This window comes from Dasypus novemcinctus, chromosome 24 (assembly GCF_030445035.2).
Source record: "Dasypus novemcinctus isolate mDasNov1 chromosome 24, mDasNov1.1.hap2, whole genome shotgun sequence".
Lineage (NCBI taxonomy): Eukaryota > Metazoa > Chordata > Mammalia > Cingulata > Dasypodidae > Dasypus > Dasypus novemcinctus.
The window spans coordinates 4,840,291-4,851,363 of NC_080696.1; the positions used below are offsets into that span (position 1 = coordinate 4,840,291).

The 11,073-nt window shown below is 41.1% G+C and overlaps 1 protein-coding gene across 3 annotated transcripts in view; it reads left to right on the forward strand.

Annotated features, from left to right (window-relative positions):
* Nucleotides 1–11,073, forward strand: part of CRLS1 (cardiolipin synthase 1) — a 44,969-nt gene that overhangs the window by 15,676 nt on the left and 18,220 nt on the right. The window contains exons 4-7 of one of the 3 annotated variants that reach the window (XM_058287538.2): nucleotides 4,620–4,705; nucleotides 5,659–5,727; nucleotides 7,208–7,299; nucleotides 9,100–10,057. In XM_058287538.2, the coding sequence (XP_058143521.1) occupies nucleotides 4,620–4,705; nucleotides 5,659–5,727; nucleotides 7,208–7,299; nucleotides 9,100–9,187 (335 nt within the window). In that variant the 3' untranslated portion in view covers nucleotides 9,188–10,057. Of the gene's footprint in view, nucleotides 1–4,619; nucleotides 4,706–5,658; nucleotides 5,728–7,207; nucleotides 7,300–9,099; nucleotides 10,058–11,073 lie in introns of those variants that run through there. The other 2 variants (XM_071211540.1, XM_071211539.1) reach the window with 2 other exon arrangements.

An 11,073-nucleotide genomic window follows, 5' to 3' on the forward strand; every position in this document is an offset into this window, starting at 1 on the left:
CTCTTTCTGGTGAGATTTCCTCAACTTTGTCATTCAGCCCTTCTCTTGCCATTTTTTTTTCCCCACTATTCTAATTTCTGAGAGTTCTGGTTATAAGTGTGTTTAATTTATAATTATTATTTCATGGGTGAGTATCATCATTCAGGGTATTTATATATAAATATTTATATATTTATGTTTACTTACAAGTTTTCTTTTGACCCCTCCATTTCCTGAATTCCTTCCTCCCTCCCTCCTTCCCTCCCTCCCTCGCCCACTGGAGGTCTCACTCAGTGTCTCGTGGTCCTTGGCCTGCTCCTGGTTTCTGGGCATTGATGGAACTTGTGGGTAGTATGCTGCTTTTTAGGGTGCCTGGCAGAGTCCTGGTCGTCAGAGGGCTCCCCACCTTGAGGGCTGTTCCCTAGATAACAGGTCTCTCTCTCCTGCCTGGGGATTGTGGTGCTCTGGCTAGCAGTGTTTTAGGGCCTAAGCTGTGGAAGGACTCCGGGGGCTCTCGGTGCTTGGTATGTAGACCTTCGTTTAATCTCTCTCTACCCCAGTGCCCCTCAGTTCCAGAGAGTAACAGGTATGGCAGGGGCTGGTGAGTGTGTTCTGTAAGGGCCAGGGTCAGGGGCCGTGCGGTCACTGCCCCGACTGCCCAGCTCTGCTGATGGGGTGTGAGCACAGCTGGGAGCAGCACATCCCGGCAGGAGTGTGCTGGTGTCCAGTGAAACTTCACTTGAGGACGCAGAAATTTGAATTTCATGTGATTTTTCAGGTGTCAAAAAATAACATTCTTTTGAGTTTTTTTCCCAAACATTTAAAAACGTGAAAACCATTCTTGGCTGCAGGATGCCACAGCCCTGGTGCAGTCTTGGCTGCAGGATGCCTTGGGCGAGTGGGGCGGGGGTCTCATGGCTTGTTCTGACTTCCTGGGCATCCCTGCCCAAGGACTAGGGGTCGGTCCTCCCCCTCTGTTAGGGTATTTGTTACCAGTAAACTTAGTCAAAACTTTGGTATTTGTCTCCTTTCTCTGTTCTCTTTGTCTCTGTGACTTTATACGTTTCATTCCTTTTCTGTCATTTTAGAAGGGCTTTGGAGAGTAGAGAGAAGTACATACATGCAGTCTTGCATCTCCTTTTTATGGTGCATTTTTGTAAAATTTCAAATCCACCTTGATTTGAAGATTCTTGTTTCTTAAAAAGTAAAAATTATATTTTCTTCATTAGCTAGGATAATAAATCATTGTGTGTTTCTTTTCTTGTTCTTTTTATGAGTGGGGAAGGGATGAAAACGTATTCTTTGATTTGTTACATTTGTAGCAGTGTGAAATGTGAATCAAAGCTAAGCACCCCTTATGTGATTTGTGCCGTGTTTACCAAATAGTAATAATAGTAGTTCTTTCATTAGATTATTCCTGGTTTATCATATAGTAAATTCTTACTGCTGGTTTGAGTCAATTTCTAGACTATTCTGTTCAATTTATTGTTTGAAATGCAGTAGCCTGTGAGTGGTGGTGATTAGTTGTTTTTTTTTTAAGATTTATTATTTATTTCTCCCCACCCCCTTGTTGTTTATACTTGCTGTGTCTGTTCATCTTCCTGGTTTCTTTTAGGAGGCACTAGGAACCGAACCCAGTGTAGGAGGGAGGCGCTTAATCACTTGAGCCACCTCCATTTCCTGCTTTGTTGTATTTCTCATAATGTTTTTCTTCTTGTGTCTCATGTTGCGTCAGCTTGTTGCATCAGCTTGGTGTGCCTGTCCGTTGCGCCAGCTCACTGTCTTTAGGAGACAATGGGAACTGAACCAGGGACCTCCCATGTGGTAGGTGGGAGCTCAATCGCTTGAGCCACATCTACTTCCTGATGATTAGTTTTGATATGTAAGAGAGACTTTATTAATTATTTCCCTTTAATACTAACAAGATTTGGCTATGGTATACCTCCTTGTTGGTAAACATTAACTGTATTTCAGAGTTAGCAAGTGGGAAGAAAAACCTTGAAGCAATCCTTGACATATTTTATACCCCTTACCTGCTGCTTACACGCTGTCACTGTCTGATAAGCAAAGTGAAAACAACTTTACCCCTGAAAGAAAAGGGAAGGGAGGGCTGGAAGAAAGTAGGATCAGTTAGAAGATACAAGAGCCAACGAACTGGATAAAATTGCCCAGTGAACCAAAGTGAGAGCATTTATACTGTCAGTTGGCAGGGGTCTTCGTGCAGCACAGGGACATTTCTTCTGTGCTTTGAAGACGCTCTCCCGAGGTGATTCTGTGATGGGCAGCCAGCTTTGGAAGCCACTGATTATGTTACCACTTCTTTGCCCACAAGAGTGGACTGAGTTAAGAGATGTTGGTTGCCTATAGTCACATTGGGGTGAGCCCAAAGCACTGGCCCAGGCGTAGGCCGTGCGCGCCACGCTTGTCCAGTCCAGGCTGTGTGCTGCATGCCAACTGGGCGGGCCGGTTCACGTCACCTGCTGACTGGGCAGTGGGATGGGGCGGTTTACATCACCTGCTTGAAGCTTGTTTTCGTCACTTGTACAATAGTGACTGGTCGTTTGTATTTCAGGGAGCTGATATGTAGATTAAGTGACATAATGTATGTAAAATGCTTAACAGTGCCATTATTTCAAAAGAACCAGAACCCACGTCTTTGCAGTATATTGAATGGCCTCGTGTCCTCTTTAGAATCAAGTTGTTGTTGTTGTTTGAGATGCTGGAAATTGAACCTTAGACCTCGCACATGGGAAGCAGGCGCTTAATTACTGAGCTACACCTGCTCCCCCTAAGTTGTTTTTTTTTTTCTACCATAGTGATAAAATATGTTTACAGGTTTAATTTCTTCTACAGTCCTGTTTAGGAAGTTTACTATATGTAATTTATATGGGTTTACTGCATTTTTTTTTTTAAAGCTTTATTTTTATTTATTTCTCTCCCCTTCTCCCTGCCCCCGTCCCAGTTGTCTTCTCTATGTCCATTAATTGTGTGTTCCTCAGTGTCCACTTCTATTCTTGTCGGCGGCACCAGGAATCTGTGTGCCGTTTTGTTGCGTCATCTTGTGTGTCAGCTCTCCATGTGTGTGGCCCCACTCCTGGCCATGCTGCACTTTTTTCGCGCTGGGCGGCTCTTCTTACGGGGCGCACTCCTTGCGCGTGGGGCTCCCCTATGCAGGGGACACCCCTGTGTGGCAGGGCATTCCTTGTGCCCATCAGCACTGCACATGGGCCAGCTCCACACGGGTCAAGGAGGCCCGGGGTTTGAAACGTGGACCTCCCATGTGGTAGACGGATGCCCTATCCATTGGGCCAAGTCCGCTTCCCTGGGTTTACTGCATTTTAAAGTGTGATTGTTGTTAGTCTTTGCCAGCTAATGATTACTGTAGAAAAATATGCTTTTCAGATATAGAAATGCCCCTAAAAGCTCACTTGTTTTGTTGTTTGACTCAGAGCTTTATCTTCTGTTTGTCCCAAATACCGTGACTTGAGTGAATAAGCGTCTTCTCTTTGGAATAGCATTGTCATTGAGAATTAGGCCAGGGATCAGCAGTTAAGTCACAGCTATGGCCAACAGAGATTTCAATTTTAAATCCTTAAACTGTGAGGTTTTGTTCAAGTTGCAGAGTTATAGAATGTTAAAACTTGAGAGGATCACCTACATGCAGCCTCAAAAGTAATTTATAAAAAGTTTTGTAAAGTATTATGGGAAAGATGCACATGGTCCTTTTATTTTAATAATTGAGACATTTTGTACTGTTAGCCTCAAGATTTTCTGCATTAATTTTTTTTTCTTTGTAAGTGATTAATGTTCATAGTAAACACTTCTTACAATGCAGAAGGATGTAAAAAGTAAAGAGCAGGACTTCTTTCTACACCAAGGGAATAGGAGTTCCTGGGGAATCCCCCTCGAATATCCTTCTGTGGGCTCCGGCTCTGGTGCCATGCTGTAGCACTGAGGAGTAGTTAGAAAACTGTTGACAAGGTGAATTCATGTTTAACTAGAATTCATAGAATGCATGGGGCGAGGGGGGGGAAATAATTGCCTGGGTAGGAACTGAGTGAAAAAGAATGAAAATATTTTATTTCTCGCAAGTGGTACGTACATTCATTTCGCTCTTCTGATGGTCTAGAATGCAGAGGCAAGCGGTCAGCGCGTCTGAGACTCCGGGGCTCGGGGCCTCCAGCCTCCTCCTCAGCCTCGTCGCCGTCCCTTCCCATTAATTCTGTATTGAATGGCCTTTTTCACAAACTCACAAAACTGCGAAGTAGCACAGGAGATAGTGAAGGGTGAATAGAACTGACACAGGAATCCTAACTGCAGAATTATAGCTTAAAAACACGCGCAAAAGAAAAACCAAAAAGAGGACAGAGGATCAACATTGTGAAAGGCAGGCGAATTAAAAAAGCCATAGTCTATATTTTACTTTCTCTTGAGGTCAGGTTAAAGAACAATATAAAAATCAGTGGTTCATTATGATGACTCTTACCCATCAATAAGTGCTAATCTATTATAAAACTTTCGCATATACAAAACACCAATTTTTTGAATGGTAATTCTAAGTGAATGAAGTTTTCTTGTATTCATACTGTACTGGTAATTTTCAGAATCCCAATCAAAATTATTTTATATTTGATTTTCAGTTTCACTTACTTATATGATCATTTCAAGAGATGTAATGTTGATTGCAGCTGTTTTTTACGTCAGGTATAGAACTCTTCCAACACCGGTGAGTTTGTTTTTAAAAAAAATTTTTTTTTAATAATATATGACAAAAAAACCCCATGTGTAAAGATTCACTTTGTTGTGTAAAGATTCACTTTGTTGTGTACTGACTTTAACTTAATGAGAATCATTTATGATAGTTATTTTTTGATCCATTTACCAAGAATTTTTAAAAATCACATAGCTATCTTCTTGTTATCTGAATCACCGGGTAAGGTAATTGAACACATGAAAAAGCAATTTTAAAAAGCACATTTTTCTGTCTTAAATCACAGTCTTTTCAGTTGGCATAGCACATGAAAGCCCACTGGCCCCGGCCCCAGCCACAAGCTCTGTTAGGAGTGCGGCACATAGACCAAAAAGTCCGTTCGCTGTCTAACTTAGCTTCTACCATGGATTGTCTTGACTTGGTTTTTAAAATCAAAATTATATGAGTGTGAAATGGTTTATCCGTGTATTTGTTCCTTGGCTCTACAGATATTTGAGTGTATAAGTATAGCATAATGACCTCATCTTTTGGTTCCCAGTACAGTGAAAATACAGCTATATTTTTATTCATTATTCGTTTTATGTTTTTAATCTATTAAAAGAAATAGTGGTAAGTTTTATCGAATTTATTTAGTAAAGGATGTGAACAAGCAGACCATTAATAGCTGTTGCTGTTAGAATTTTATAGGAATTGAGAAGTATATCTATAAATTTTTTTTAACAGTCTATTTCCAGTAGCTGTTGAAGGGAAGGTTTTTATAACTGGTTTATGAAGATTGCAGATACTGCTTAGTTAGCAAAATAAAAGAAAATGCACAGAAAGGGCTTAACCTAGCATAGAGCATGACATGTGGTCAACCTCAGTAGCTATTTTCGACAAATAAAAACAAAATATTTGTTTTAAACCTGAACAATAAATTGAATACTTTTTTTTTTCTTTTTTTCTTTTTTCTTTTGGTCATTTGCCAGCGAACCCTTGCTAAATATTTCAATCCTTGCTATGCCACTGCTAGGTTAAAACCAACGTTCATCAGCAAGGTAAGAGACATACAACATCCTTATTTCTTTGCAGATTTTTAGTATGATGAATATAAACTTCAGTCTGAAACAGCTGAAAATGAAACAAATTGAAATACCCTGACTGTAGAAGGTGGAGAGGGATTCATGCAGACAGCTTTAACCCAGTTCTTTTGTGCCAAGCTTTTTGGCTCTTTATCATTGTGCTTTGTGTTTGAAGTCTCAGAATGAGACAATAGGGTCATTGTTTAGGGAAGGTCAAGGGGTAGTGAAGCTTCTTGCTTGGGATTCAGGGAGCCAATGACAATTCCCTTCTGTGTTCATTCTTTCCCTCCCTGTGGGGAAAACACCGTGTAATTAAGGGCCTTTGATCTTCAAGAGTGGCCATGGAGGGAAGGGGCTGGGGACAGCTCTAGTCACCAGTGAGCACCTGCTGCTCTCAGCCCTCCATTCTGGTTTCCTGAACCTGCTTCCAGACAATTAGTTGCCCATCTTTGCGCACAGAGAGCACACTGTCAGTGCCTCTCAAAGCATGTTTGTTTTTCTGGTAGCCTTGGTAAGTTGACTGGAATCACTCTTTTGTCCCATCCTTTGGCAGTGGTTTAATGGGTTATGGATGCAGATCACCTGTGGGACAGGGGTGCGCGCTTTTATACCAGAGACTCCCTGGGGTGGGCTTTTACCTGCCTACATCAAATGATTTCGTCCTGTGGCAGTGTGAGTGTAGTGTTACATAGTAAGTGGCCTAAGGATGTGCAGGGAAAATGCCCCAAACCCTTGTCCTTGTAGGAAGGCCTCCAGGCAGAGTTTATTCATTTTTTTAAATGAAGTGGAATCCTTATCAGTTGGCTGCAAACTGGAAGAGAGAGCACATCATCCCGTTTCATACTTCACAGACTTCCACAGAATGCTGCTTATGATGAGTAGAGGGGGTCCCCAACCTATTTCTGGTTCTGTTTTCTTCCTTTTTCTCCTAGGGAAGCCTCCTCATTCCTCCGGAAAGCCTCTTTCCTGGAGAAGCATGCACTTCAGTTTTCTGACCTCATAGGTTTTGCCTGCCTTGCATGAGGTTCCAGGAGATCTGGATTCTAGGTTTGGTTTCTAGGCAGCTAAAGGTCACTTAACTCATTACCTTTTCCCTTACGAAGAGGCTGCTTAAGTATGGAAATAGGGCTGTTTTAGTGGGCAACTTAAAGGAAAGGCCAAGAATTTTGCAACATTGTTCAGTTGCTGTGGAAATTCCAGGTGGTGATATTTTCTGACAGTGGCCATTGCCCTCACCATAAAGAGCAGCTGTGAAGGCTTTTGGGCCAGGTAGTGAGGTTGACCCGTTTCTGAGTTCTGACTGTGGAGGCCAGCTTCTCTGGCAGGGATGTTACAGATGGACACCAGCCTGCTGGGGGAAGGACCTTCCTGTCCAGCCTGATGGTCCACCACCGTTGTCTCGTGAGCTGTAACAGGATCTGGTTGGCACTGTTCATTCCTGACTTCTTTTTATTAGGTAAACACAGCAGTCCAGTTAATCTTGGTGGCAGCTTCTTTGGCAGCTCCAGTTTTCAATTACGCTGACAGCATTTATCTTCAGATACTTTGGTAAGCTAAATTTAGAATCATCCCCAGAGAATGTCAACGAAATGGCTTATTGCAGCAGTCCTTGGATTACTTTGTTCTTTCGGTGTTTATTAAGCACTGGCTGGGTAAAGCTGTGGGGTGTATTTTAGCTTTGACACCAGCCTTCAGATTAATATTATACTAACTGTCATGCAAGTTAAAAGGGTAAGAGGTACAGATAGTGTTGGGGGTATCCAAGAAGGAAAACTACCAGGTGGGAAGAAGAGAGAAAGCTTCAGGGAGGAAGTGGCATTTCAGCCTAGAAGTCCAGGTGGATTTTATACAGGGGGAGACGGAGAGGTGGCGAGGCAGCCACTTGAGGTGAAAGATGGGCCCTTAGCTACGTTGGAGATGTGGAAGAGTGGCCATGGGCAATAAGTCAGCCATGCGCCTGGGGTCTTACTAGAGGAGAGGCTGTACTGGAGAGAAACCTGGAGGGAGGACTTTGAATTCTGTTTTCTTATGCTTATTATGTATTTACAGCCTTGAAAATGTGTCACATTCAAGCTTCCAGAGTTCAAAAAGTGCCATATTGATACTGAAATAAATTGCTCTATTTTAGTACACTTTTAACTCTGTAATTCAAGCCTGCTTGCTTGATGCAAGAAAATGGTTAATCAGTGAGTGAAGCCAAAGAATCTTTTAAAATGCCACATACTCTGAACATGTTATTTTAATCTACAGTATATAATTTAATGTATGATATGCAAGTGTGCTTTCATTCTGTTCATCCCACAACTTCTGATCTCTGATTTTCGTTTTGGCTTCTTTGATGTGATGTAACAATTTAAGATATTTGCAAAGCCACATGTGTAGGAATCTTCTTGATTTTTACCATTTTTCTCTACTCTTAGCAGTCCTTTTGCCTACTTATTTTCATAGTAATTTTTTAGCAGCTCACTTTTATCAAGTCTTTCCAAAGTACCGACCTTAGTTTGCTAGAAATGTCAACTCTTCCTGCATGTATATTTCACTGGTTTGTGTTTAGAATATCAAACTGGCATAAACAGATCTGGGATGAACAGAAATGAATCTCAATGAGCCTCAGCCTCACTGGTGGAAGCGGAAGGGCAGGGGTGCACGAAGTGTAGCCTGTTGGCTGTGGTCATTCACCAGTCGTGAGCGTCTCTCATTATTTCAGAGGGAGTCAAGAGGCTTGGTTTGTCTGATAATTCACTTAAGGATAAATCAGTAAAGAAAACGGAAATTTATTTAAAAAGACTCAGATATCCTAGGAGTCCTCACAATCTGCAGGAAATAGGTTTCAGTGCTCTGAGCAGCACGGAGCAGTGGAAAGAGCACGGGGCTTCAGAGTGACACCAGGCCAGGCTCAGACGCACATCTGTGGCCCTGAGCAGGTTTCCCGGTCTCCATTTCCACCTGTCAGTTGAAGTTGTTAGGAGAATAAAATGAGAACATAAAACAGCTAGAATAATACATACATGAAATGAGAATTGCTAGTATTTTTAAGGGTTCATTAATGAGATTAATTTTGTTTGACATTAGTAATTCAAATGAAGTCTTAAAAGGAGTGTGTTTTTTTTTTTGTAATTAAAAAGTACTACACAGCCCTTTTTTTTTTTTTGAGTGAAAGGAAAGATAAATCATTTCAAAATGTGAACAGGCAGCCTTTTTACCTCTTAAATAACTTTTTAAAGGAATATCTAATTGTTTTTCATCTGGTCCTTGGAAAAGGAGGGACTGAAATTTCTCTTTATGATGCTCACTGTTACAGTTTTCTCAACTTGAAAACTAAATTTCATTTCTTTCCTTCCATCCAAGGTGTTTTACAGCTTTCACCACAGCTGCATCAGCTTACAGTTACTATCATTATGGTCGGAAAACTGTTCAAGTGATAAAAGGCAGATGAAACTCTTCCACCACCATTAGCAGGGAAGCAGCACACATCACTGGTAGTAGGGCCTGTGGGAAATCCACAAGTTTCCCCATGTGATGTTCAGCTTGAAAAAGGACTTGTCAGAACAAACCATGTCATCAGAATTGAAGTGATTACATTGAAAATAAGCTTGATCATGGGCATATGCGGAATTTCCTTTGTATTTTTAAATACAAATAAAAGTATAATTTGGAATTTTTTATCTTAGGTTTCTTGATTAATTTATAAAATACCAATTATTGTCAGTCATTTTTTTAATGCCTTTTTTAAGAGTAGTCCAGAGCATGGAAACTGAAGAATTGCCACCTCTCTTTAAGTAGAATTTAGATTGCTCACAAAGCACTAGGGAATTTCCTGGGTTTAAATACATATCTCCTATACAACTTGACTAGTCTTATGGTTTTTAGGACTGTGTACACATAGTTCACATGGTTAATATCTTGATCATTTAGAATAATGACAGAATAAAGGTAGCTGTTGATGAAGTTTGTAAAGAGATTTAAAATGCAGTGAGTTTTGAAAATAATAAGATAAATAAAATAGAAGGCATTGGAATTCATTTTCTGTCACGTCTTCCACCCTCTCAGGCACCTACCGTTTCTGTATTAGGATAATGAGCAGTACAGGTGGCTGGGATATGAGGGCATGTCTGTCACCTGTCACCGAGAGGCAGTGCTTATGTCCTGCCTCTCCTCTGCATTTCTAAGATAGCAGTGTTTGTATGGCTTTGGAACCTGTACTCAAGTTATATGTAAATATGAAACTGTATATTTTTCAAAGGTTTTTTTAAACTTTGGAAAATCTTTCCTTAAGATGTTTAAAGAATAAAAGAGCTGGAAGTAATACTTTGTTTTCCTGATATCAAGGTTATTGACCAATTGGCAAATCCCCTTTTCACGTACCCCAGTGCCTGGAGCGGTGGAGCTCAGCTGCTGATGGCTGTGGGGGACACCAGGTCACCTTCTTCCTGAAGGTCACACACTTCAGACTGGGAGTTTTCTTTGGGACTGATCTCCTTTCCTTTCAACCTGTTTATCCCCGTCTAAAACGTATGGCTTGTAACGAACAAGGAGGCTGAAAAAGGCTTCAGAAAAGGTCTCAAACTGCTTTTGTTTCGTAGATTCAGCTTTTTTTTTTTTCTTCATGTTTTCTGTGGTGCCTGAGAGAGCAAAGGATGTTCAAAGTGATAGTTGTGCTGACATTATCGGTGGTTGACATTTACTGCACAGCGAATTTGTGCCTCTTTGTCTCCACAAATACCAGGCCTTCGAGACTGAGACTTAGAGGTTCTGAAACTCTCATAAGGTCACAGATCTAGGACATTAGCCATGGCTGAGAGGTCCCCTTCATTTCTGACATTCACATTGATGACACTTGGGAAAGACTATGTATGAATGTTTCATAATAAAGGAAAGACGTGTTAAGGAATCTTCATCCTATTAAAACCCTCCGTGGTACCTGTAGCTCCTCTACTGATGACAGCATTTTAAGTTACAAGGTGCTGTCCCTCTGTTTAATTCTGGACAAATAGGACTATTTAATTGTTGGAAATTAAACTCCTCACTTTTTTCCCATGCTCTGATATTTTTATCACCTCATTTTTAATGCTGATGTGTTGTCACATCTAAGAAAAAGGAAACATCTTGTATTTTAAAAATGAGGCTGTTACTAGGAACTCAGTTCTTTTATTCTGGTTTTACGTTTTGTTTGACCTAAGTGTTTTAACATAAGAACGAACATCCTTGATGGTGGCCAGTGACTGGTGGTTAGTTTGGCTTCCCTGGCCCGGGGCATGGTGCCAAGGGTCTGCTGGTGAAGCCCAGGTCAGGAGCTGACGTCCTCTGGTTGGTTCATTTCAC